General features: G+C 49.3%; 3 protein-coding genes across 3 annotated transcripts; 2 read left to right on the top strand and 1 right to left on the bottom strand.

The window, feature by feature from the left end:
* Position 1: 1 nt before the first annotated feature.
* On the top strand, positions 2-993 carry LOC105311559 (olfactory receptor 13J1). The gene has a single exon (XM_011387534.1). It carries the CDS (start codon positions 2-4, stop codon positions 938-940), a length of 939 nt encoding a protein of 312 aa, XP_011385836.1. The 3' UTR covers positions 941-993.
* Positions 994-7,093: 6,100 nt separating this feature from the next.
* On the top strand, positions 7,094-8,050 carry LOC105311560 (olfactory receptor 13C7-like). The gene has a single exon (XM_011387535.1). The coding sequence runs from the start codon at positions 7,094-7,096 to the stop codon at positions 8,048-8,050; it is 957 nt and encodes a 318-aa protein (XP_011385837.1).
* A 3,828-nt stretch (positions 8,051-11,878) lies between these two features.
* Positions 11,879-24,489, bottom strand: LOC105311558 (transmembrane protein 8B-like). The gene is given in 12 exon segments (XM_011387533.2): positions 11,879-12,249; positions 12,252-12,555; positions 12,805-12,921; positions 13,055-13,201; positions 16,166-16,344; positions 16,556-16,698; positions 16,765-16,888; positions 17,076-17,169; positions 20,183-20,508; positions 21,121-21,389; positions 21,717-21,850; positions 23,183-24,489. Coding segments are annotated over 11 exon segments (1,812 nt in total). The 5' UTR covers positions 21,797-21,850; positions 23,183-24,489; the 3' UTR covers positions 11,879-12,220.
* Positions 24,490-24,632: the final 143 nt, after the last annotated feature.

The raw sequence follows: 24,632 nt of genomic DNA, 5'->3' as shown, positions 1-24,632 counted from the left end.
TATGGAGCTGGTCAATAAGACAGAGGTCTCCGAGTTCTTCCTGAAAGGATTTTCTGGCTACCCAGCCCTGGAGCGCTTGCTCTTCCCTCTGTGCTCAGCCATGTACCTGGTGACCCTGCTGGGGAACACAGCCATCGTGGCTGTGAGTGTGCTGGACATCCGCCTGCATACACCCATGTACTTCTTCCTGGGCAACCTCTCCATCCTGGACATCTGCTACACATCCACTTTTGTGCCCCTGATGCTGGTCCACCTCGTGTCGGCCCAGAAGACCATCTCCTTTATTGGTTGTGCCATCCAGATGTGTCTGAGCCTGTCCACAGGCTCCACAGAGTGTCTGCTGCTCGCCATCATGGCCTATGATCGCTACCTGGCCATTTGCCGGCCACTCAGGTACCCAGTGCTCATGAGCCACCGGCTCTGCTTGTTGCTAGCGGGAGCCGCCTGGGTCCTCTGTCTCTTCAAGTCAGTGACTGAGACAGTCATTGCCATGAGGTTGCCCTTCTGTGGCCACTATGTGGTAAGTCACTTCACCTGTGAGATCCTGGCAGTACTGAAGCTGGCATGTGGTGACACATCAGTCAGCGAAGTCTTCTTGCTAGCGGGTGCCATTCTGCTGCTGCCTGTGCCCCTGGCACTTATCTGTCTGTCCTACACACTTATTCTGGCCACTATCCTGAGGGTGCCTTCAGCCGCTGGGCGCCGCAAAGCCTTCTCCACCTGTTCGGCGCACCTGGCAGTGGTGCTGCTTTTCTACGGCACTGTCATCTTCATGTATATGAAACCCAAGAGCAAGGAAGCCCGGATTTCTGATGAGGTCTTCACAGTCCTCTATGCCGTGGTCACGCCCATGCTGAACCCTGTCATCTACAGCCTAAGGAACAAGGAGGTAAAAGAAGCCGCCAGGAAGGTGTGGGACAGGAGACAGACCTCCGCGTGAGGGAGGGCTCTGCAGGTTAGTAGGTGAGGCCTTGTATGCCTAAAGTGAGGATAGCATGGGTCGCACAGAGCTGTGTTTCTGGAATCTTCACCCCAGGCAGCACCAAGTCCCACTGATCTACCACAGAAAAGTTCACAGTCGTCCATCCACTCCTCCCCCTGGCATTGCTCTCGACCAGCTCTCAGCATCGCTCCTGCAGGTTCACACCAGCCGCCTGGCTGGCCTTGAGATCCCAGTCTTACTCCCTCCAATCTAACCTCCCACGGACAGCCAGGGGGATCTTTTTGAAAAGCACACATGATTGCATTCCTCTCCTGATTGAAATCCCTAAATGGCTCCCCACTGCTCTCAGGACAAAGTACAAACTCTTCCGTCAGGCATTTGAGGCCCTTACAAGCTGACCCTGCTGACCCTGTCCAGTGCCCCAGGCTTCTGCCCCACATTCTCCCTCCTGGCAGCCACACACACCAACCATGCGCGAGCCTCGGTATTGCCCAGACTGCACAGCTCTGCGCTCTTCTTGGTTGTGCCCACGAAATAGCCCCCACCTAGCACACAACTCCACATGTAAAAGGATTATCCTACCCTCAAGGCCCATCTCAAATGCCACCTCCACCAGAAAGCCGCCCCACTTTGCTCCACTCTGCTCCTCTTGCTTGATTTTCACTATTACTGCAAGAGCAGGGAGTGTCAATTTCCACCCATTCCCAAAGTCTAGCCCTGCCCAACCCTAGGCCCCACACAGGTTTCTTAAATAAATGAATGAACATGTCAATATAAGTATGATAATGGCAGAGCTTGGGGGTCCTCCCCAAATCTGAGCAGAGCTGAGATGGAGTTTACAGATGACAGCCAAGTCCAATGCTAAGTGAGACTTCAAACTAAGTCAGCATCAGCAGTCATGGAAACAACAGGGCCAAACCCATGAAACTTGAGAAAGCAGGAGGGCCAAAAGAGAGAAGAAGAGTCCAAAAGAAGCTGGAGTAGAAGGGCTTAGATAGACAGTAGAGTCCGTGATGAGGCCCAGAGTCCAAGATTTCCAGATCCACCAAGATACCAATTGCCGTGAGAAACACCGGGCCTAGATCCCCATCTCCCTTTGATAGTGGTAGCAGCTTCCAATATCTCCTTCCCCAGCATCTAGGCCTCACCTGGCTCTAGAGAGACTTGCTTTATCCCCCCTGGACCCATCCCTTAGGAGAGCTATAGCTACCCCTTCTTGGTACTCGGCCTCTTCCAAGTTTTCTCTCCTGAGAGCTCAGTGAACATACAGTGGAAATGGATCCACATTCTCACAGCATCTTCATTCCATGCCCCGCTCTGGCCTCAGTGGCACCGTCTGTATAATGGGACAATTGGGCTTAGCCTCCAAGCGGGTAAGCACAGTCCTTGCTTGAGCCCTCAGGTCCCCTCCCAGTCCCTCTTTCTCATTCTGTTGGTCAGAACAGAGACACAGAGGAGAGAAGCACATTCCACTCCTCGCACCTCCACCCTCTCTGACCAAGCCAGAGTGAAGGCTCCCAGCCAAGACATTCTGCTGGGTTCTCGATGCCACCACGGGAGTCTGGACTTTATCCTGTGGGTACTGGGGTTTACGATCACATTTACCTTTAGAAAGGCCACTGACCAGATACCATGCTTCACCCATGAAACTGCTGAAGAATTTTTTTAAAGTCTATTGTTAACTAAGATGTGATGAAATGGGTCATTCATATACTGCTGGTGGGGATGGGAGTGAATTAATATGAACTTCCTGCAAAGTAAGGTGCAGTACAAATCAAGAGACTTAAAAACTCCCAGTTCCTTTGACCCAACACCTCTATTTCTAGGAATAGGTCTAAGAAGATCATTAGAAGCACAAAGATTTATGCATAAGGATATGAATCATGGCATTATTTATAGCAGCAAAAAAAATTTTTTTTAATCTTAATGTCCAATGATACAAGAATATTTGAATAAATTCCGTGTTGTCCAATGATAGAATGTGATGTAGCCATCAAAAATGGGATTTATTTATTTATTCTTTATTTATTTATTTATTTATTTTACGCCTACAGCACCCAGCCTTCCTAGGTGGTCTCCCACCAAGTACTAACCAGGCCTGACCCTGCTTAGCGTCTGAGATCAGACGGGATCAGGCATGTCCAGGGTGGCATGAAATGTTATTTTTTGAAGGGCAAGTGATGATGAGAAATGCTAAGAATGTAATGGCAAGAGGGCGCTGTTCTATGAGCAGTTAGAAAATAAGTGGTAAAAATAGTCACCTGATGTCTTGATAAAAATTCCAAAAGACAAATTGTTGTATGACGGAAAATTTTGCAGCAGCTGCTGCTTTATTCAGGGCTGATTTTTAGTCCCTAAACGATGTTAAGTTGTCATTCTTCACGTGAAGAAAAGGAGGAGGAAAGGAAAGAGAAGGAAATGGGAAGGGCAAGGAGAAAAAACCTACAGAAACTCATGCGCCTGACTAAATCCCAGACTCAATGGTCACTCAGAAGTGTTCAAGGCCTCACCCTATCCGGCAATTCACTTCCCTAAACTTTCATGATTCTAGGTCCTCACAACAATCCTGGAGTGAGACATCTCATTTTCACAGCCCAGGACACCCAGGCCTAGGGCAGGGGAGTCACAGCCCCCGAGCCTCAGATCCAAGGCACTGGACTGCAGTGAGATCCCGTCTTTAGATTCTCTGTTCACCCCATCTCTCCTCTGCTCACCCCACCCCAGCCAGGCCCTCCTGGGGCAGCACAAGGAACCTAGGGTCTCTAAAGACCGACAGCTGCAAAACCTGCAAACTTGTGTGGCTATAGTTTGAACTTTAAATTGAGCAGGGACTACAAGGTCCCTGAAGACAGGGAGCAGACAAGCTATGTGGCAGGGGACTGGGAGGCTGGTCTTCCGGGCTTGGCTCTGGCCCATCCCAACGCAGTGTGTCTGCTTGTAAGGAACTCAGCACTTCCCAGCTCTGCTCTCCCAAGCGTCAGGTCAGCTTACCTGGCAGCCAACTCCAGCTACCTGCATGCACTATTCCCACTTGGCAAATAGGTAAGAAGCAAGCCGAATCCATAGCATACTGACTATTCTCATTAAATCTATATTAAACATAACAAAACAGAATATTTGCTTAGGGAAGAGGACAGAATGATACCAACACGGGCTACCACTTATCAATTACTTAGCATAGACCAAGTACTATGCTAAGAGCTCTGCATGCATCACCTCACTGGATCCTCCAAAAAACACCCACAAGGAAATACTGTTCTTATCTCCACATTACAGGTAAGGAAGTTGATGCTCAGAAACCGTCAGCAAGTGGCAGGTCGGGGACTTGGGGCCTGGGCAGGCCGATGCCGTCGCCCTCGCTCATCTGCTCTGCTATGCAGCGAGGTGGTAGTGAAGCACGAATCCTAGATCCAGGCATGTCAGGAAAATTGCAACAGAAGCTTTCATCTTGTATCTTTTTAAAATTATTTGTGAAGCCTAAAATAAGTATTAAATTGTCATACTAGATTTACCAGTCAATGAAATTGATATGATATTCACCTTGTAAGGTAACCCTGGCTCTGTTAGACCTCAGCGTTGGCAGCTGTGAGAAAGATGTGAGGAAATGTTTTGGAGGGGACGGAGTAGCAGAGATCACCTAAGTGAACGGTTCCATTTCACAGGAGTAGAAATTTGACCGATGTCATATAGCAGAATCAGAAGACAGGCAAGTATCTCACCCAGGTGCTTCACTCCCAGTCCAGGGCTCCCCGTCCCACTGCATGGCATCGCCCTGCTCTCAAGAGGTGTACAACTGGGGAGTGTAGACAATTATTCTCAGAGACACTCCATTTCCTCTCTGTGAACCTGATTTTCCAGGACATGACAGAGTGTGACACATTGGAAGACAGACGCTACAGTGGTTTTTTGAGTATATTGTGAAATGCCATCATAACTAAATACACAGCATTATTTGCAGTTCTCCTTCTGGCCATCTGGTAGGGTTACAAAGGGCCGGCAGGTTGTACGCGGAGGTGACAGGAGTCACTTCTGGGGTCAGAGCACTTAACTGCTGGTGTGAGGTGCTCTAGTGTGTGCCCAGATATAACAACTAGTGATGTCCCAGATAGTGGAACCTTCGTCAGTCAGGAGGATGACATGGCACAAAGCCTCCTGAATACCTACAAAGGAAATTTAGTATGAGAAATAAGCCTTTGTCATGGTAAGCGACAAACATCACGAGGTTGTGTGTTACCGCAGCAAAATCTAGCTCATCTTAACTGAGGGAAGGGAAACCAGCACAGGTTCTGGAAGGACTGGGGTCATGACAGAAGCTGGAGATCTTGTCCAGAGATGTTGAGCACAGACCCAGCAGGTGCCTTGTGGCTGAAGCTGGAGACTCAGTAACACCTTAGTGCTGGGCAGCTCACCAGCACCTTCTTGTGTATGTCTCATCTGAACTACACAACATCCCCATTTATTACAAGAAAACTGAGTCTCAGAGAGGCCAGGTGACTTGGTTAATATCACATACCTAGTTAGTGCTGAAGCTGAATGCAAAGCTAGGTTTTTTGAGTCGTGCATTGATTTTCTGTTGAGTGACAGCCTTGGCAGCACTCGCTCTACAAGGTGCTGGAAGAAAGGAAACAGAGTCCAGCTCTCAAGTGTAGCAGAGGAGACAGGTACACAGCACATCGTACAAGAATATAGAGCGATGGCCAAGGGCTAAGGAAGCACAAGAAGGGAGCAGGTAACTCTGAGGAAGGAGGAGGGAGAATAAAGGAGAGAGAGAGCTGGGATCTGAGGAATGAGCAGGACCGCCCCCACTACGGGAGGGAGGACAAGCCTATAAAAGGGACCTTCTTAGGCAAAGATGTAGCACTAGGAAATGACATGTTTTATTCAGGAGATGGTGAGCCCTTCGGCTACTACAAACGTAATGTGTCATTAAGGAGGAGGAATGAGGGGAAAATCCATCCCTGAAAAACAGACAGGACTCCAGTGCTATCCCAGGACATTGGCCTCTCAATCCAATAGAGAAGGGGCCAGGGGCAGGCATGATTGCATCTTCTGAATGGTAACAGTTCACATTCAGCTCCTATTTTTCCTTTAGACCAGAGGTCACCTGAGCCATCAGACAGCTTTCCTGTCTAACAAGACTACTGTGCTGTGGGGACATTTCAGCTCCCTCCTGTGAATACCTGATACTGGCATTTCTCAAGGAGGTAGAGTGATCAGCTCAGAAGAGCAATGAAGGCTACCTGGGAGAAAGCTGCAGCCTCTTCCCACCCTGCCCTGTATAAAGCTGGTCAACAACTAACATCATCTCAGCCAGATTAGAACATGGTCTTCCGTCCTTCTGTCACATCATTGCGATATCATTTATCCTAAAAAGCAAAATGGAGGCCAAGAAGGAGTCACATAGCTTTCATGATCAGGGTTAAATCCTGTGACGAGGGGCTCCATTGGGATATGTATATTCTTGTAGGTAAAAATCAGTGAGTGGTCTGGTTCCTTAAGGAGTGGTGACTAGAGATCAGGCTTACACATCTGTAGAGCGGAAATGTTAAACCTATATGGTTCAAAGGAACACTAGGTGTTATCATCTATCACCCACCTGACTTCCAGAACTCATCTCACCTAACTGAGGGAAGGGAAGGCCTTGTGATAGGTGTGGCCTTTTTCTGCCCACTTATTTTCCTTACTGCTGTAGCCCTAAGTCCTAAATGATACTTAGCATAGAATAGGCATTCAAAAAATATTCAGCAGTGAATGAATCTGAAATACTATAGACATAATTCAGCCACATGAAGTCATAACCTAAAAATGATGCTTCCTTTTTATAGCCAAGACCTCTTCAGATTCCAAAGGAGCTCGACAGATATGAACCCTGCTCTATTTTCTCCGTAAAGTCCCCCCTAGGGAGAACAGCGAAGACCCTAAGGGACTAAAATGTGCCTCGTCTCCCCTGAGTTACATCAGAACTACGAAGCTGAAAGGGCCAGCTAGCAGACCTCAAATCCAACTGTCTTGTTACGCAGATGGTGCAACTAAATTCCAGAAGTAGGACTCACCTGCTCCAGGTCACACAACCAGGTAGCTTGACTTCCGAGCCATTCAGAGCATTTTCTAATACCTGTGTTTTCCAAATGAGAAAGAAGGGAGAATGAGATGGGTGGCTGCAATCAGACAGCTGTGACAGAATATGTCCTGCTGGGGCTATGCGGGCACCGTAACCTAGAGATGGTCCTGTTTGTGCTCTTCCTTGGCATCTACTCTGTGAATGTGCTGGGGAATGCCCTCCTCATAGGGCTGAACGTGCTGGACTCCCGCCTGCACAGCCCCATGTACTTCTTTCTCAGCAACCTCTCCTTCATGGACATCTGTGGTACATCCTCCTTCGTGCCTCTCATGCTAGTCAACTTCTTAGTAACCCAGAGGACCATCTCCTTTCCTGGCTGTGCCCTGCAGTTATACCTGACCCTGGCGCTTGGCTCCACGGAGTGCCTGCTCTTGGCCGTGATGGCATATGACCGCTATGTGGCTATCTGCCAGCCGCTTAGGTACCCAGAGCTCATGAGTGGGCAGATGTGCATGAAGATGGCATTGCTAAGCTGGGGAACAGGCTTTGCAAACTCACTGCTGCTTTCCATTCTCACCTGGAGCCTCCCCTTTTGTGGCCACAATGTCATCAACCACTTCTTTTGTGAGATCTTGGCACTGCTCAAACTGGCCTGTGGGGACATCTCTCTCACTGTGCTGCTAGTAATGGTGACTGCAGCTGTCGTGTCGCTGGCCCCATTCCTGCTCATCTGCCTGTCCTACATTTTCATCCTTGCTGCCATCCTTAGAGTGCCCTCTGCTGCAGGCCGGCGCAAAGCCTTCTCCACCTGCTCTGCTCACCTCACGGTGGTGATGATTTTCTATGGAACTATCTCTTTCATGTACTTCAAGCCCAAAGCCAAGGATTCTGATTTGGATAAGATTATTGCATTGTTCTATGGGGTCGTGACCCCCTCGCTGAACCCCATCATCTATAGCCTGAGGAACGCAGAGGTGAAAGCTGCTGCCAGAGCTCTGCTGCGGGGAGATCTGCTCTCCAGGAAAACGTCCCTACCTCTCAGGTAGGATTGGCCAGGTTATGCTGTGGTAATGACTTCAAAGTTTCAGTGGCTTAAAACCAAGTTACACGTCCATTACAGGTTGGCTGGCGGGGCGGGGTCTGCTCTGCATCATCGTCTTCCACCTTCTGTCTGATGATAGTTGATAAAGCAACTACCATCTGGAACATTACTGGTCACCATGACAAAAGGAAAAGAGAAAACAAGACCTGCACTGACTCTTCAAGCTTCCACTCGGAAATGGTATATTAATTCCACTTACATTTCATTGGCCGACACAAGGCATATGGCCACCACGAACATCAGGGGGAGGGGCGGAACACCTACTGCATGCCTGGAAGGAGTGGGAGGACTGAGAAAGCTGTGAGCAGCCTAATTAATGCCGCACCATCCTACCGTCAGCCCAAGAGCTACTAGACAGATGCCTTCCCTCTCTCTGACCATCCATCCTTTACTGGCCGCTGCCAGGTTAATTGTCCCGGGCAAGCTCTCATTAGCTCTCTCACTTGTGGTGGCTCATACTGGGTCAAGCTAACAAGGATGGACTGTGCCTCCTTGAATTTCCTTCTCTGTATGGTTCTGGGTTAGGGTTGACCATGAGAGAAATTTGCATGAAATTTGGACAGCAAAAGTGAAGGGGCACCAGATGCCGCGGGAGCCCACACATGCTGTTGCTGATCTGCTGGCCCACCTTGCTGTCAGTGCAGCTCTCCAGGGCCCACCGGATCACCTCCTTCAACTGTGCCAAGTGCAACTCCGTGGCAAAGAGTACCAGTTTTTCCTGCAGGTCACCACTGTCACTGAGATTGAAGGCAGTGAGAGCCAGACACAGGTTCTAGTTTGTCTCCCGGGGGCTAGTATGCCTTTACCCTCCCCGACTTCATGCCCACCAGCCCAGCTATCTACAGTGGCTTCAGGCACAACATCAGATGCAGAGGTAACAGCTTTGCATAGACTTCACCTCTCAGGGACTCAGAATGATAAAGCAACTGCTCCCACACTTGTATAGGTCCCTTCGCCATGACAAATCCCTTGTATCACTCAGAGTGGTTCTGCCACTGTGGTCAAATCCTGACGGATTCATCCCTCTCCTGATCAAGAACCTTTCATGGCTCCCATTACCACAGCATTAAGTCCAAAATCTTCAGCTGAGTCCTCGAGTCCTTCAGAATCCAGCTTCTTCAGCCTGATGTTCCATTAACCCCCCTTCGTATGGTCACACCTAGTGTGTTATATCTGTACTGCCTGGACCACCATGCATTGTTCATGCTACTCGCTTCTAAGACCTGGGACTATTTTTCAAAGCCAGCTTAGACATCATCTCATTCATGCATCCTTTCCTGATGCACGTTAAATGTGTTCTCATTTCTTTTCATCCTACAGCACGTGGTTGGAAACTTTCACTGGGCATCTATCCCATTCTGCTTTGCTAAGTGATGTTTCACCACAATGTGAGCTCCTTGAGCACAGGATTCAGCCAGTTCTGCTCATCTCTGCAGCTCCCACAGAGCTTTCTCTATAGAAGGTTTACTGAAGTAAATTGTAACTCTGAAGCCCTCGTAATGTCACCCTTGGGATTGAGCTTTGTGCTCAACTGAGCATTGTATAGACAGACACAGTGAGTGTACCACAGAATCTGCCGGCTACAACCCTGTATTCCTGGCACATTGAGGCTGTTGGCATCCTGGGCTCCACCACACCACTCTGACAAGTCAGGAGATAACCAAGAAACTCATTTTGGGACAGCGAGACCCAGGTTCCAGACCTGGTTCAGCTACTCTGCCCAGCATAGTCTTCTTGCCAGCCTTCTCCCCATAGAAACCCCACAGGCACCTCAAATTCAAACTATCCAAAACAGAACTCATCATTCTGCCCATAGTTGTATCACCATCTCAGGGAAAGGCACCGTCACCTGCAAGTCACCAAGCCAGAAACACAGAAGTCACAGACTTTCTCTGATCCCCCACCATCCTACACACCTAATCAGCCATTACATCCTACATAATCCACCTCCTAACAGCTCTTAAATCAGTCCCCTCCTTTCCACTGACACTGCCTTAAGCCTTCCCCATCTCTCTCAAATATTGCAACAGCGTGTAACTGCATCTTTCTCCTTCAAACACTCCAAAATCCATCTCTGCACTAGCCATCAAAACATCAATCTGAAAAAAAACAAAACACCAATCTGATCACGATACTCTCCTGCTTAAATCCCTCCAGTGCTTCATTTCCCACAGGATAAAAACCACACTCCGCCTATCCGTCTGACATTACGGGCTGCTTGCTTCTACCCCCACTTCACCAACAAATGCTCTCCAGGAAGAGGCACACGGAACTATTCCTCGTTCTCCTATAAATATGTCTTTCCTTCCTCTGTGTCTCCCCTTGATGTTCCTCTCACACCAAACACTTCTTGACCTTCGGCTACCACGTTGTAGACACATCGTGTCCCAGGCTAGGCACTGTACTGCATTCTAAGTGTTTTACTAAGGACCAGCTGGAAGATTGGAAATCTCAGGAGAGGAATGCAACGTGGACAGTGGTGAGCAGACAGAACACTCTCCCAACATCTTGGCATGATGAAACTCATTCGATCTTCACTCACCACCTTCCAGAAAGCCCCTTCCAACCCCACTTAGCTGGGTGGGGTCTGTCCCCCCTCTGTCACCCTCTTCAGCGCCATCTCTATTCTGCTATGTCTCAATCCCAGCTATTTGGGTTCATGCGTCCTGGGACCTGAATCTATACATCTTAATGTGATGGAATATTTGACACAGGAATAGATAGCTAACCAGTAAGTAAAACTAAGGCTTCCCCACCTCCAGATTAAGAAAACTTTCCCTAAACTAGGGAGTAGGATGAGAGAAGAAGGGGACACAGTGAGAGCATTGGCACGGAAGGGTCCAAAAATGAGGGGACTTGTTAGTCAAGTAAAATCCAGAGCAGTACCCCAGAGCAGAAATGGTTTCAAGGTGTGACTAGGTAGCCAAGGTCTCACAGGTCTTTGCATGTGGCACAGAAGAGGTACCGAAGCTTAGACTAAAATGGGTTATGCAGATGAGAATAAGAAACTGCTCTGGGATGGCCTACATGCACCACTGGGGGCCAGGTGCAAGGATGGAATCCCAGGGGATGGGTGCCACATGCACCATGGTGACTAGAGAGAACACTCCAAACATCTTTGCATTATATGAGAACCTCAGAACTCAGCTGTGACTCTTGTGGAAAGAGAAGAAATTCCAAATTGACGAAAGATTGTTTCTGGCGCTTGGGAAAATGGGGGCTCAAAATAGAAGTTGCTTTCTTGTGATACTTCCTGTGCATCTGAGATTTCTACCTGCTAGTTCAGGTTCCTGGACTTCAGCTTCTTTCCCCGTTGAGTGCGGTCACCACAAAGATCTCACTGATTTAAATCACGCACACACACGCACACACAAATTCTCTGCTCCCAGCTGCTGCAGCCTGACATAAAAGCCTCAGACAGTAGTTCCCACAGCTCATTCCAGCTGGGCTCCCATCACCCCTACTGACCTCTTTACAGTCCCTCCTGCCCTCCCCTCCTCACATTCTTGGCCCCAGAAAAAAAGGCAGCACAGAACCAGCAAATACTTCATTGGAGACACACCAGACTCCACCTGCATCCACTCAGGATGGCAGCCCCAGTCCCAGCCCCAGCGGTCCTGCAATGCCCCTCCCAGCAAAGCGCAGCACACATCCTGCCTCAGGAAGGAGGCCTGAGGCCAGAGTCGCTGAGCACCCGGGGAGATCTGGAGACTCAGTTGCACCAAGATGGACTCCATTTCCTCAGGAATGAGGCCTTGTCCTGGGAGGGCTTTGTCTGCCAGGAAGGATCCATGTCCTCAGGAGGGCTCCATATCCCTGGGAAGGGCTCCTCGCCCCCAGGAGGGACTCCTTGGTCCTGAGGGGGCTCTGTGGCCCTGCACCGGCTCCAGTCCTTAAGAAGGACTCCATGGATGCAGGAGGACTCCAGGCCCTCAGGAAGTATGCCAGGTCCCTGGAAGAGTTTCATGTCCTTAAGAAAGACTCCACGTCCTTAAGGAATACAACTTGTCTCTCATCCCTGAAAGGGTTCCACACTCCCAAGAAGAACCCCGGCAAGGGCTCTCTGCCCCTGGGAAGGGTTTGTGTTTGCCAAGGGCCAGGCCCAAAGCCCCTCTCAGCTGGCACAGATGCTGCTGACAGTGGCCCGCCAGGGCCCACAAGGCCCAGCTCTTCCTGCTCATTGGTGCACAGCTGGTAACCGCAGCCCCCGGCCCGGGCTCCAGACGGGACCCGGTGATCAGTCTTGGCACGTGGGGGCAGCAAGAACCCCACACTGCCAGCAATAAGCATATGCCAAATGCTGTGAATGTAGAAGTAGTTGTCTCGGGTCTCCACAAAAGCATACAGTAGGATGGCACTGCCTGCAATAAGGCTGCCCGGGCATAAGTAGAAAAGCCAGCGGCGCCACGTGGGTGGGTAGCAGTGCCTGCGGCGGACGCTGCGCACTGTCTGCGGGAGGCAGAGAAGGAGGGCTCAGGAACGTGAGGCCCTGGAACCCAAGCCAGAGCTGGTCACTCTCAGGCTTCTGTGGAGCCCTGATTGTGACCTGAAGGCACCTGCCAAGACTAGAACCGGCACTGAGAGAAGCCGTGATGAGGACAGGCTCCAAGCCCATCTTAAGTTGGGGACCAGATACCCAGGGCCTTGCACCCAAGTCCTTCTGGGACACCCCCCACACACAGCCCTCCCCACCCTTACCCAGGCTGTGGCCAAGATCCCCAGGGCGAAGAGACTGGGTCCAAGCAGGTTCCAGAGTCCATGCCGGTCAAGCTGCAGAGCCATGGACAGCAGCATAGCCCCCAACAAATACAGCACCTAGAGAAAGAGGACTCCAGGGGCTGGGCCAGGATGAAGAGAGGCACTTGGCAATGCCCACAAGGAGAGGCTGGCAGTGACTTTCAAGTAGACTTTAGCTATGGTTGTCCCCCAGGGCCCACTCCGGACTGACCTGCTTGACCACAGGCTGTAAATGAGCCATGGCAATGACAGTCACCCACACAGACATGAAGGAGCTCAGGAAATCACAGAACTGCAGCACATCGTAGTCCATGATGCAGAAAACCACAATGCCTGGCTGGTCACAGGCATGATAGAACTGGAGGAAGAAATGACAGGCAATGAGAAAACTGGGGGCAGAGGTTCAGGTCTACAAAACTGAAGAGAGAGGCCACAGGAAGGTGTGTTGCCATCAGAGTAGCAGAGGTCAGACGCTACACGGAATTGGGAAATGCCTAACTCCCTACTCCTGAGAAGAATTGGGCAGGGAGGCCCGGCCTGCCTCATGAGCCATGTGTATCTGGCAGTCCTGACCCTCATCCTCACCTTCCTCTTCTTCTTCCTTCTGGAATGTGCTGTGCTGAGCAGGGACAGGGAGGTCCAGGTCTTCCAGGTTAAGGGCCAAACATTCTCTACCTTCTTGTGCTCGCTGGGGAGCCCATCTATAATCCTCATCCATGGCCAAAGTTCCAGGGCTAGACTCTGGCCTCTTGGCTAACGGATGATGATAATAAAAGTACCTATCCATTATCATAGTGCTATTGTGAGGATTCCATTAGCAGTGTCTGACATACAGTACGTATTCAGTAGATCAGCGGTCCCCAACCTTTTTGACACCAGACACCAGTGCTCCTATAAGAATCTAAGGCCTGGGGATCTGAGGTGGAGCTGAGAAAATGATGCTAGTGCTGGGGAGCGGCTGTCAATACAGTGCAGCTTCGCTCACTTGCTCACAGGCCACTCACCTCCCGCTGTGCAGCCCGGCTTCCTAACAGGCCATGGACAGGTACTGGTCCATGCCCTGAGGATCTGACACCCATGCAGTAGATGTCATTTTGCTGTTATCATTATTTGAACTGATACAAAAACAAGTGCTGGGTTTAGGGCTTGTTTTTGTTTGCCTTTTTTTTTTTTTTCCTAACATGGTATCATCTTATATAACATACTTTACATTTTAAATTTTTACATATTTACATTCTATATTTTTAACTCCTGAAGAACAAACCTACTGTCTGCTCCTATGTTCTGGATAGGATGCTTGGACCCAGTCTCTTCGCCCTGCTCAGCACAGCACATTCCAGAACATAGGAGCAGACAGTAGGTTTATTCCCAGATGGAGACTGTCCTGGACTAGTCCTGGAAGAAGACTGTCATCTACTGTCCTGGTACTATGACTTACAATATGAACAATGTGTCCTTGAATGGAGACTGCTGAGGCATGGAATAAGTCTAAACTAAGTAAAGAATGGGAAAGGAGGGAACCTGCCTGGGGTAAATGGAAGGCCAGCAGCTCTACATTTTAGCCCATGTGGAAAAAAACAGGAGTTAGAGCAGGACCTTACGTAACACCTCAGAACCAGTATCTTTTCCTTGATCTTTTGCTTATTGCCTTCTTTAAGAAAGTGGAAGCTCCATATGTGGTGCCAGGTACTTTAGGCTCCCTTAGTGTTCCAGATGAAGGTCTTTTTTTTTTCAAGTTGATAGGCCATTGTATCCAGAAAATGAGGAGCTACCTAAGACTAAACACTCTGGAGCCATTGCCCAGGATGCTTGTGTGATGTGCTGGAGAAAAGATACACCCTCCCCACATGCCTCAGGCTCTTGACACACTCTTCGGAATTGTGAATCGCATTAGATTTGCATGCAGCCGAGAGTGAGCTGGTGGAACAGCTGTTGCTAGAGGATTTGGTGAGCAACAGTATAAGAGCATCTGGCAATAAAAAGAGAAACAGTGTCTAATATAAAAGTACAATGAGGCGCTGTCAGAGCATGTCTAAAAAGGGGGGACCGTAAAGCAAAACTTCTCATCTAGCTTAAGGGGCCAAGGTCTCTCTACACAGCATGGGTACAACCTGCTCTTCCTTATCTGTGGAGGAACCTATGACATGACCCTCAGTTTCAGGACATTTGCCTCCCACTTTCTCCTAAGTGGTAAGTAGGATTTTTTGTAATTTGGACATATGTCTCATTTATTAATGCTCAAGAGAGGCATGTATTGGTTTTTGTGATATCTTTGTTGCAAGACATGAGGAAAGTCTGAATCCATCTCAGATTTTTGCAGTACTCATAGGCTGGCACTGTATGTCACAGGATACCAAGTGCCCAGGGATGAGATGAAAAGATTCCTAGATGCCGAATCTCAGGGGGAAAAAGTCTACATGGAGGTTAAGTCATTAGCAGATTTAACCATTCCTTAGAATATCTGTGATGCTTACTTGTAATATGAATTTTTCTGATTACAGAAAAGTGGAAAGGGATTGTAGAGATTCTGTAATGAGAGGGGAGGGGTTTAAACTATACTAATCTTCATCAAAATGTTCCTTTTCAGCTGTGATTTTGTAACACACTGCCACTTCCCGTGATGCCTCAGGACATCGTTGAATCTGTAAAGATTCCTAGGATTCTGAGAGCCAGACTGTTCTATAAATTACCCAATTGCAGAGATCCGCTCTACCTCTCAAAGTTCCCAAGAGAATTCAAGGAAGCCGTGGCTACCGAATGCAGAGATACCTTTCCACACCATAAGAAAGAACATGCTAACGTTGTACAAACCCTCAGTCTGATGGAGAACACCAGCACAGTTAGGCCTCAAGTCATGAAAGGTCATGAAAGTGAGGACTGTCCATGTAGACACATGGGTGAAAGGGCAGATTTCCTGCCCCCGTGCAGATCTCCTCTCATGGCGAAGGCACAATGCCATCCTGAAGGTCAGAGTTTCTCTGCCAGTACACTGAGGCGAAGGTCCCCTGCCCTTCAGGGTGGACAAGCCATGTGTGAGACAGGTGGAGATCCCTCATTGTCTCCAATGGCCCTTGGTTATTTTAAGTTACAAAGGCTTGTTCATGATCCCAGTGCGTCTTACAAAAATGACCACATTCTATGCATGCCATGGTATGAAAAGGTGGGAAGCACTGCTGTACAAGACACAGTGAATTCCACACATCGCCATATTACCAAGGTGTAGACATCTCCAAATTCGTGGACAACATAGGGAAAACGTGGCCTCTCACCCACCACCATAAATAAGGACTTGGTGAAGGAAGACACAGAGGCCACTGCATACCGTGGAAAAGAACATGGTGAATGTGTAGACAGCAGCTTCCAGGACATATCGGCTCCGAATGGCGAGGACCACGGGTGGCAAAAACATGAGGTTGCTCAGGCAGAGCAGTAGTGTGGACAGCAGCTGGAATCCGTAGGTGAGCGCATCCGCACTGTCGGTGCAGCCCCAACCCCGCCACCCTGTGGGTGGAGAGGGCACAGATTTGAGGGCGACCAAAGGCAGCCATGGGTTTGGTAGACACTTCTGGCAGCCACTAGCAAAGCCCTACACCACTGCCAGTGGACGGTGTTCTCACCCTAGCTCTGCCCTCCCCATCCTCTCCAAACCTAGCCTCAGTTCAGGCTGTCGCCCCATCCCCGGCCCAGGAAGCCCACCGCCCAGAACGCTCACCGGCCTTGCACTCGCAGGCCGCGTACAGGTAGTTGTGCGTGCGTAGCAGCTTGCACTGGCCGTAGGGCCCGCAGTCATCCACACACGGGGAAAGGAAGGTGCGCAGCCGGACTTCAGCGGTGGCGTTCCGGCACCTCATGAACCTGCGCACAGACTGGCTGTCACCCGGGGCCCAGCAGCACACTCCCCTCTCTCCCCGAGCCACTCACCGAGGCCCTGCCCCGCAAAGGGAACGGAGGGTCAGGAACCAGGTCCCTGTCTGCAGGAATGGGATTCTCAGTCTGGCCACTCTGGAGGTGGCACTGACTGAGAGGAGGAAGCCAGCCAGGGTCTCTGAGCACAAAAGAGAGGAGTCAGTAAGTAAGAAGAGGGATCAGTGTGGGGTCAGGACCTGAAGAACCCTCACCCACCTGCCCTCACTTCCCAGAGTCTTTAGCCCATCCTTCCTCCGTACCATCCCCCACCCTAACCCCGCCCCGGACTACCAGCATCCTCATCTTCCCCCATTCCTCACCCTCACCTTTGTAACAGGTCACTGCTGCATCCTCTAGGCTCAAGGGCACCTCGTGAGTCAGGCATCCGAACACTGACACGTTTTCCTGGCGTATGGAGCTCTGGGGAGGGCAGGTATAAAGATGAAGGTGAAGCTGTCATAGCCTCCAGGCCCTGCCACCACCACCATGTCAGACTCCTACACCAGTTAACTCCACCCCATAAGCTCCTTCAGGCCCTCACTGAACATCCCATACCTGCAGGTGCTTTCCACACCAAAGCCTCTCTCTTCCCTTCATTTCAAGAACAGAAAAACTGGGAAACACCCAATCTTCCACAGCAGAGATCTTTCAAAGGCTGATGAGAGGGCAAGACTCAATTCCAATCCTTTCTTTTGGGCAGAATCGTTTAAACTATCCAGGCTAGAAAGAACCCCCTCTTTTTCAGTCCTATCTAGCTTCTTGGGGAAAGGTGCGAGGTGCTGTTGCTGGATCTAGAAACTAGTTGTGAACAAAGGTAACTGGAAAGTTTTCAATCATCTTCATCTCTTCACCTGGGTCTGAGGACCGGAGGTGTGTAAAGAAACATACTCCTCAGGTGAAATGATCCCAGATACTAAAGAGTGGTAATAGAATGTCTGAGGGATTAAATGCAGCAACCCAGCTGAGATGAAAAGAAACCAGATTTCCACAGGAGAAAATGTAAAGGGTTGTCTACAAGAATAAAGGTAACAGGATGCCATAAGCTCGCTTCATTCAAGAAGGATTTGAGACAGCTTATTAAAGACATATAACAGGATAAAATAAATGCATGGGAGAAATTTAAATATCAGCATGGAAAATCAAGTCTGTCCCTAGATGTAGGCCAGATATTTGATGCTGACTTCCAAGCAACGCAAGCAAAGAAGGAAACATGAGTAACCAGATTTTGGGGCCGAAAAGATAAAGATTCATCAGAGTTACATGGGAAGTACAGCATCCAAAGGGGTGGTTCTCAGGTAAGTCCTTATCAAAGAAGCACTGTGTGCTGTCATGCATCCTGTCCTTGACAAGAGAGTGAATTTCATACAACTTGCTGATATCTTTCCTCATGTAAGGACAGGGCACTATGCCAAAGTATTATTCAGTAACGGTCATTGGGGGGCTGGGGGGCAGGGAGCCAAAGAAAACAATGTCCTCTAGGTATGCAGTTCTCTGATCCAAATGTCAAGTTCTTGATCCAAGGGGAAAATCACAATACTGAGAGGGAAAGGTCAGAGTAGATGTGCCAATATACCTTTTAGAATAAATACAATAGCCATCTGAGGTGTGTAGCAAGGGTCACAGCGTGCAGATGGGTGGAATGTATGCACGTGCGCCTTGGAGTAAATGAACTAGAATGCAGAGAGGGACAGGGTGAGGGGCTGGGCCTCTGCTCTCAGGATACTGAGGAAGAACAAGTATGAGTGCAGCTGGTTTCTGATACGGACTCTCTGGTTTCAAGGTGAGATCAAAACTTCGCTGTCACTGCCCAATAAGCAAACATAAAATACATACAGTTTTAGCCGGAACAGAATCATACAGAATCTGAGTATGAAAATAAGGAACATCTTAAGGTTGAAGAATCAGCTCTGTCCTAACTGGCAAGAACACTAGAAAGTTCTCAGCCACGTCCCATAAAAGACCACATCAAGCCACAGATCAAGTCTCAGGTCTGCTCATAGGGAAGTGGTTTCTGCCCCCAGAGCTGGGGGGTTGGAGAGTTAAAAGGATCCCTGGCTGTGGGAACAGTACATACATTACTGTATCAATATCAACCCAAGACAGACACTAATGGCCTGATGCAGGGTTCTGCCCTCAGCCCAGTCTTATTCGATACTGAAAATAATGACTTATAGGTACAGAAGACTAGCTTTTCAAGTGTGTGAATTGCAGAAAGTAGAGAGGGCCCAAGACCCAAACCAATGTTAGGCAGTGTCCCAAAGATAAACATCAATTCTTCCATTCAAGTTAAAAAGTTCACTGCAAACATATGAGATGAGAATGGGCAACAGATCTCATGAACGAAGCTCGGGGCACAAAAATGTCTATGCCCCTTGGTTACAACTAGATAAATATACCAGTTAATGTGGAAAAGGACTGGGAGGATGCATACCAAAAAGCTAAGCAGTTAGCTGTGTTTCAGGATGTCCTTCTCTATTTTCCAAAGTGTTTACCTGTGATCCCATAATTTTTATAATTAAAAAGTAAATAAATACAATTGTTGAAGAAAATGAAAGGTCAGGAAAGGAAAAAGATCCAGAGATCTTAGTTCACCACAAGACCCAGAAGATCACAGTACAACGCAGCAGCTGAAAGAGGTAACTTGATCTCAAGCTGCACAAAGGCTGCCTGTCACACTGCTCAGACCACCTCAGATCTCTTGTTTTAAAGACATGATGAACAAAAGTATTAACAGAGGAGACAGCGGAGGATAGGGAGAGGTCTAAGACATTGCTGTTGTTCACCTACAGGGAGGCTGAGGGGCATCTGAAGGGCTAAAATAAGAGAGGGACGTAACAAATGTACCACACTAATGCAAGATGTGAATGATGGGAAACCATGCAGGGAAAGAAAGAGGGGGGCTATGGGAACTGTATTTTCCATCAGTTTTTCTGTAAGCCTAAAACTGCTCTCGAAAATCAAGTCTATACATTTTTTTAAAAGGACAGGTATAGATTTACTGGAATATAGCTTCTGAGGCAAAACAAAGATCAGTGGGTCAAAATTCACAGAGAACAATTCTGATGGAGTATCAGGACTGCCTTTAGCGATCAAAGCTCTCTAAATATAGACCACACGGCCGCAAGAGGTGGTGAACTCCCCATCACAGGAGATATGCAAGAGAGGCATATGCACCTGCTGTAGAGAGACGCCCTTAGTAAGTGGGAGGTTAGCCTACAAAACTGGAGAAAGTTGGACCACTCTCAATTGCCCTGCCTGAGCCAGCCCAGTCCTAGTAGAGTCAATACTCAGGGCATGTTGACCAGAATTGGTCTAATAAAGTTGGGTGAAAGCAACCTGGATAGGCTTCCAGGAGGAGGTACAGGCCCCCACACCCAGACACCTTCTCCTTAGAGTTTCCCATAGGGCAACCTCCCCACGCTCCACAAAGTACCGCATTGAGCTGGAGCTCCAGGCTGAGGACACCTCCACTGTCCAGTACCGGCAGCAGCCTCAGGGCAAACACAGCGGGGCGCTCAGGGGGGAGGGCCACGCTGGGGCCAAAGAAGATGTAGAAATGGACGGAGAACGTGTCCAGCTCATTGCGCAGTGTCGGGCGCACTGGCCAGCAGTGCTCAGGTGGAGATGTGGCCCCAGGTCCCTCCACAGAGGCCCCGAGGGTTGGAGGCTCTGGGGGCAGTGGCTGGTTGCCCAGTGACTGAGGCATGTTCATGGCAGCTCCAGGGACCAGGGCACGGGACAGGCTGGGCTTCGGGCACTCTGTGGGGCAGAGGAAATCGGAGCTGCGGCCTGCTCCCCTCACAACCCTACAGCCCCACCACGTACCAGATCAGAACCAGGCAGGATCTAGAAAAGGGTGGGAAGGGGTGAGACCTAGAATCAAATATCCCTTGAGAGTATGGAGCATCCAGGGTCACAGGATAGGGCCCAGCGGTTTCCTAGTGGAACCGCTAATAAAATGTCATGTTGGAGGGAATCGAGGTCACCTCTCCCTCCCCAAGGACAACGAAGACACTGTGGAAACAGATAACAGGCCCTCTCACTGACTTGCACAGGCTTTCACAAAAACAGTGTCCCAGAGGTCCTAGCTGTCCCGGCCTACCCCCAGGAAACTGAAAGAGATTAAATCAAGGAGAGTAATCTGGTCCCTGAGTGAGCCCTAAATCAGGTGCAAAAAGTTATCTAAAGGTCTTCCAATGACTTAAAGCTCCAAGTGGAAGGGCTTAGTGGAGTGTAAAAGAGCCTGTGTGGGGTCATGGAGATTGTAGGGACATAGCAGAGGGTCAGTGAACACAGCCACTATGTCTGCCTCTTCCCCGTGACAGAGGTCCACACAAGCTGGGTGGCTGGGGCAGCTGTGGGGCTTCTGACCTTGCAACCGCACACACAGTTGGAAGCGGATGGTCCTGCCAGGGCTCCGGGATGGTGTCTCCACACGCACGTAGACCCAGTGCCCCCAGGGGGACAGTGCCAGCTCCAGCTGGCATACCAAGGCACCTCCACAGGCCACAGAGCTTGAGTTGTGCAGAGGTGGAGCCTCGGGACGTAGGCGCAGTGTCAGGGGGCAGGCAGATGCCCCGCGGCCCCCTACACACACCAGCTGTGCTGAAACCCTGTAGGTGAAGCTGGGCACAAAGACCCTGGGCACAAAAGAGGTTGGGGGTAAGAAAAGATAGGGTATGGAAAGGTGAGAGGGACACCAGAATGAAGGAAACACTAGGAAGACGGCAGGAAGGAGCAGGGGACACAGGAGAATAGGAGGCCTTTTGGGGTCCACCCTCTGCGCTAGGACAAAGGGAGGCAGGGGTCCAACCCTCCTTGGATCCCCTGGGTGGCCCAGCAGTCTAGGTTGGCTGGAGGAGAGCAGGAACAAGCAGGTAGTCTGAGAGGCTGAGAGAACCTTGTTCCTTGTTTGTGGCCAGGAAAGGGACAGGTTTGGTTAGGAGAGGGCGGGGCGGGAGACTTACTTGTACAGGGCTGAGTGATTATGGGGGGAGAGGGTTTGCTCTGAGGGACGGCCAGGCACCAGCACGGCAACGTCCAGCATACGCCGGACAATCAGCTGCGGCTGAAGGAGGTACTGACACTCATCCTGGAGACCCTGAGACAAAAGCAGTGGTGGTGGGAGGGGAGAGACAGCAAGGGAGCTACTAAAGCAAGGCAAATAGAAACTGGTGGGGGACAAACCTCCCCTGGCCTCCTGCTCCCAGGGCTGTGGCTGAGGTCTCTCTAATTTCTGGGTCCTTCCTAGGTCTGCAGGATCACTGTGATCCTCGGCATTGGCTAAGGTTTTGAGATTCAAACCTAGGCCTTCAGGACAATCAGGTCCCGGCTGCCCCTCTTCCAGTTTGAACCCTGCTCCAGAGCATTCCCCTCAAGGTAATTTCAAACCACTCTATTTCCCCCACCAAGCCCTCAGGAACTTAGAACACTGGCTCTCTTTGGCCATTGGAAATCTCCTTAAAGGCCTTGGGTCCAAACTTCCTCCCTCCCCTCCAAACTGAATCTTTAATTCCCTTTATCCCCTACCTGTACCACCCAAGTGCTTGTCCAGCCTCTGCTTTAATAACCCCAGAGAAGGGCCACTCTTTACCTTCCAGGCGACCTCCAGACTGTAAGCAACTTGAGAACAGCAACACTGCTCTATATATTTGTCTCTGACACAGAGCTGATGTAAGTATATACTCACAGATGAATGTTGCTGAGTCAGTGAATGAAGAAATGAATCGACTCAGCTGAGAGCAACTAGATCTGATGAAGCCACAGCCTGCCTTCTGTGCCCACTTCTGCTCTGCCTCAAGAGACCCACAGATACATCTGCTCCTTCTGTCTCAGGCTAGGTTTCTTTGTTACTGGAGAACAGGCTCATCTTCCTTAGCTGCTCTTCTGGATCAAATCCCTAACCTTTCTCAATTGCCACCACCTCTGTCCCATACCGCCTCAGCACTCTCCAGTGACTTTTGCTCAGGTTCCCCCTCTGCAGCATTTGCAGCTATCTAAGCCCTGGCATTGTAACAGCTCAGGGGAGTAGCGGCCTCCAGATAGGCTTCTCTGATCTGGACAAATGACCTTGCGCTGGCCCAATAACCTAGAGGACACTATCCACTTACGTGGTAATCTGAATGAGACATACTTCTAAACCTTGTTCTGGGACAAAGACGTTTCAGGCTCTGACATCCACTAAGTTCCACAACATGGAACAAGCCAGCCAAGGCACTGGCTTCCAGCAAAGATCCACAAGGCTGGAAGGAGGCCTTGATGGCCACATTGTGATATCTCATTACCCTCTGCCTGGAATTTTTCTGTGCTTTTGCATCAGTGCATTCCCCAATGCCTAGCACACTACCTGGCTCACACGGGGTGCTAAAATACATCTGTTAAGTTAAAGAAAGGGTGTCAAAAATAGGGTCCCCTCTGAGAGCTCCTAACCCACCTAGTTGATCGGAGACCTCCATCTGTGATATCCAAAGCAGGTGTCCCTCATCTGTGGTGTCAAACTCTTAAGGACAAGAACTACTATCATGAGTCATTTCATCGACCCCACTTCCTATGGTAGGAATCGCCACCACAATAACCTTGTGAATGATCCCCAAGGCTGGGGCTCAAGCTCAGGACGTGGCCCATTTCCTTGCTGCACAGTCCAGGGGAAGAACCACTTTGTTCCACATTTTGCTTGCTACTGGCATAACTGAAAGATAAGTGGACATGACCTCAATGGTTAAGATGTGCTCCTTCCTTAAACTGTAGAAGGTAAATACCCAATACCCCTCCCTTGTTGTAGAGGGAAGCATTCAGTCAGTAGAGACCAGGGAAGCTACAGAAATGCAGCAACCTTCACCCTGTAATGGAGCCAAAGGAAGAGCACCAGAAGTCAGGTCCTCACAACGAAAGCCTAGGCAGAAGCTAAGTGAGAGTTCAAATAAGTCAGCATCTGCAGTCATGGAAGGTACAGAGCCAAACCCAGGAAACTTGAGAAAAGCAGGAGGGCCAAAAGAAAGAAGCAGAGTCCAAAAGAAGCTGGAGTAGAAGGCCTTAGATTTATTCCTAGACTGTCCTAGTATACTATACATAGGCTGGTTTTCTTTAGAAAGGCCTGAGCAGGGTGGTCACTGCCAGGTTCTGGATGGGTCTTGCAGTCTGAAGATGCCCAAAGATACTTCTCTGTAAGAATATCACAGTACCCAGTACATCTGCTGGCCCATAGTCAGCAAAACCAACATGGAAGTAAATGAGTGCTGGACAGACTAGAGGGACAAGAGTGAAAGCAGGGAGACCACTTATGAGGTTACTGTGGTGGCCCAAGAGAAAGCTGAGGGAAGGTGTGCCAAGAGAAAATAGAGAAAAGTGGATGCATTTAGGTCATGTTTTAGAAATACATTCAACAAGACTTTTCTTTATGGATTGGTTTTAGAGAACTAAGGGGAAAAGAAGAATCAAGTATGACACCTAAATTTGGGCCTTGAGCAATTGGTGAATGGCAGTGCCATTTACTGAGAAAAAGAAGACTAGAGAAAGAGAAGACTTGGATTGAGAGAAGTGAAATGGGAATTGAAGAGATCTACTTTTGGCTTTGTATTAATTTGTACAAACTAGGTTTGAGACATTTCTTAGACATCCAGTTGGAGATGTCAAGTAAGCAGTTGGATATAAAGTCTGAGATTCGAAGAAATTAGAACTCACTGAATATACTTGGAAGGCATTAATTTATAGGTGGTACTTAAAATTATTGTGCTGGAGACACCTAGCAAGAGAACAGAGAAATAAAAAAGGAGTTCCCCAGGCCCAAGCACTGGGACCCCACAATGTGCGTGATCAAGCAGAGGAGAAGCCAGGAAAATAGGTAGAGGAATGGGCGGTGGGCAGGAGGAAAACCAGGATAGTTC

Source organism: Pteropus vampyrus, unplaced genomic scaffold (assembly GCF_000151845.1).
Source record: "Pteropus vampyrus isolate Shadow unplaced genomic scaffold, Pvam_2.0 Scaffold1000004936, whole genome shotgun sequence".
Lineage (NCBI taxonomy): Eukaryota > Metazoa > Chordata > Mammalia > Chiroptera > Pteropodidae > Pteropus > Pteropus vampyrus.
Note: the sequence above shows the minus strand (reverse complement) of the source record. Positions and strands in the feature narration are given on the sequence as shown.

Excerpts from the sequence above, each read along its gene's own strand:
- LOC105311560 (XM_011387535.1), top strand. The coding sequence starts at position 7,094 with ATGGGTGGCTGCAATCAGACAGCTGTGACAGAATATGTCCTGCTGGGG.
- LOC105311559 (XM_011387534.1), top strand. The coding sequence starts at position 2 with ATGGAGCTGGTCAATAAGACAGAGGTCTCCGAGTTCTTCCTGAAAGGA.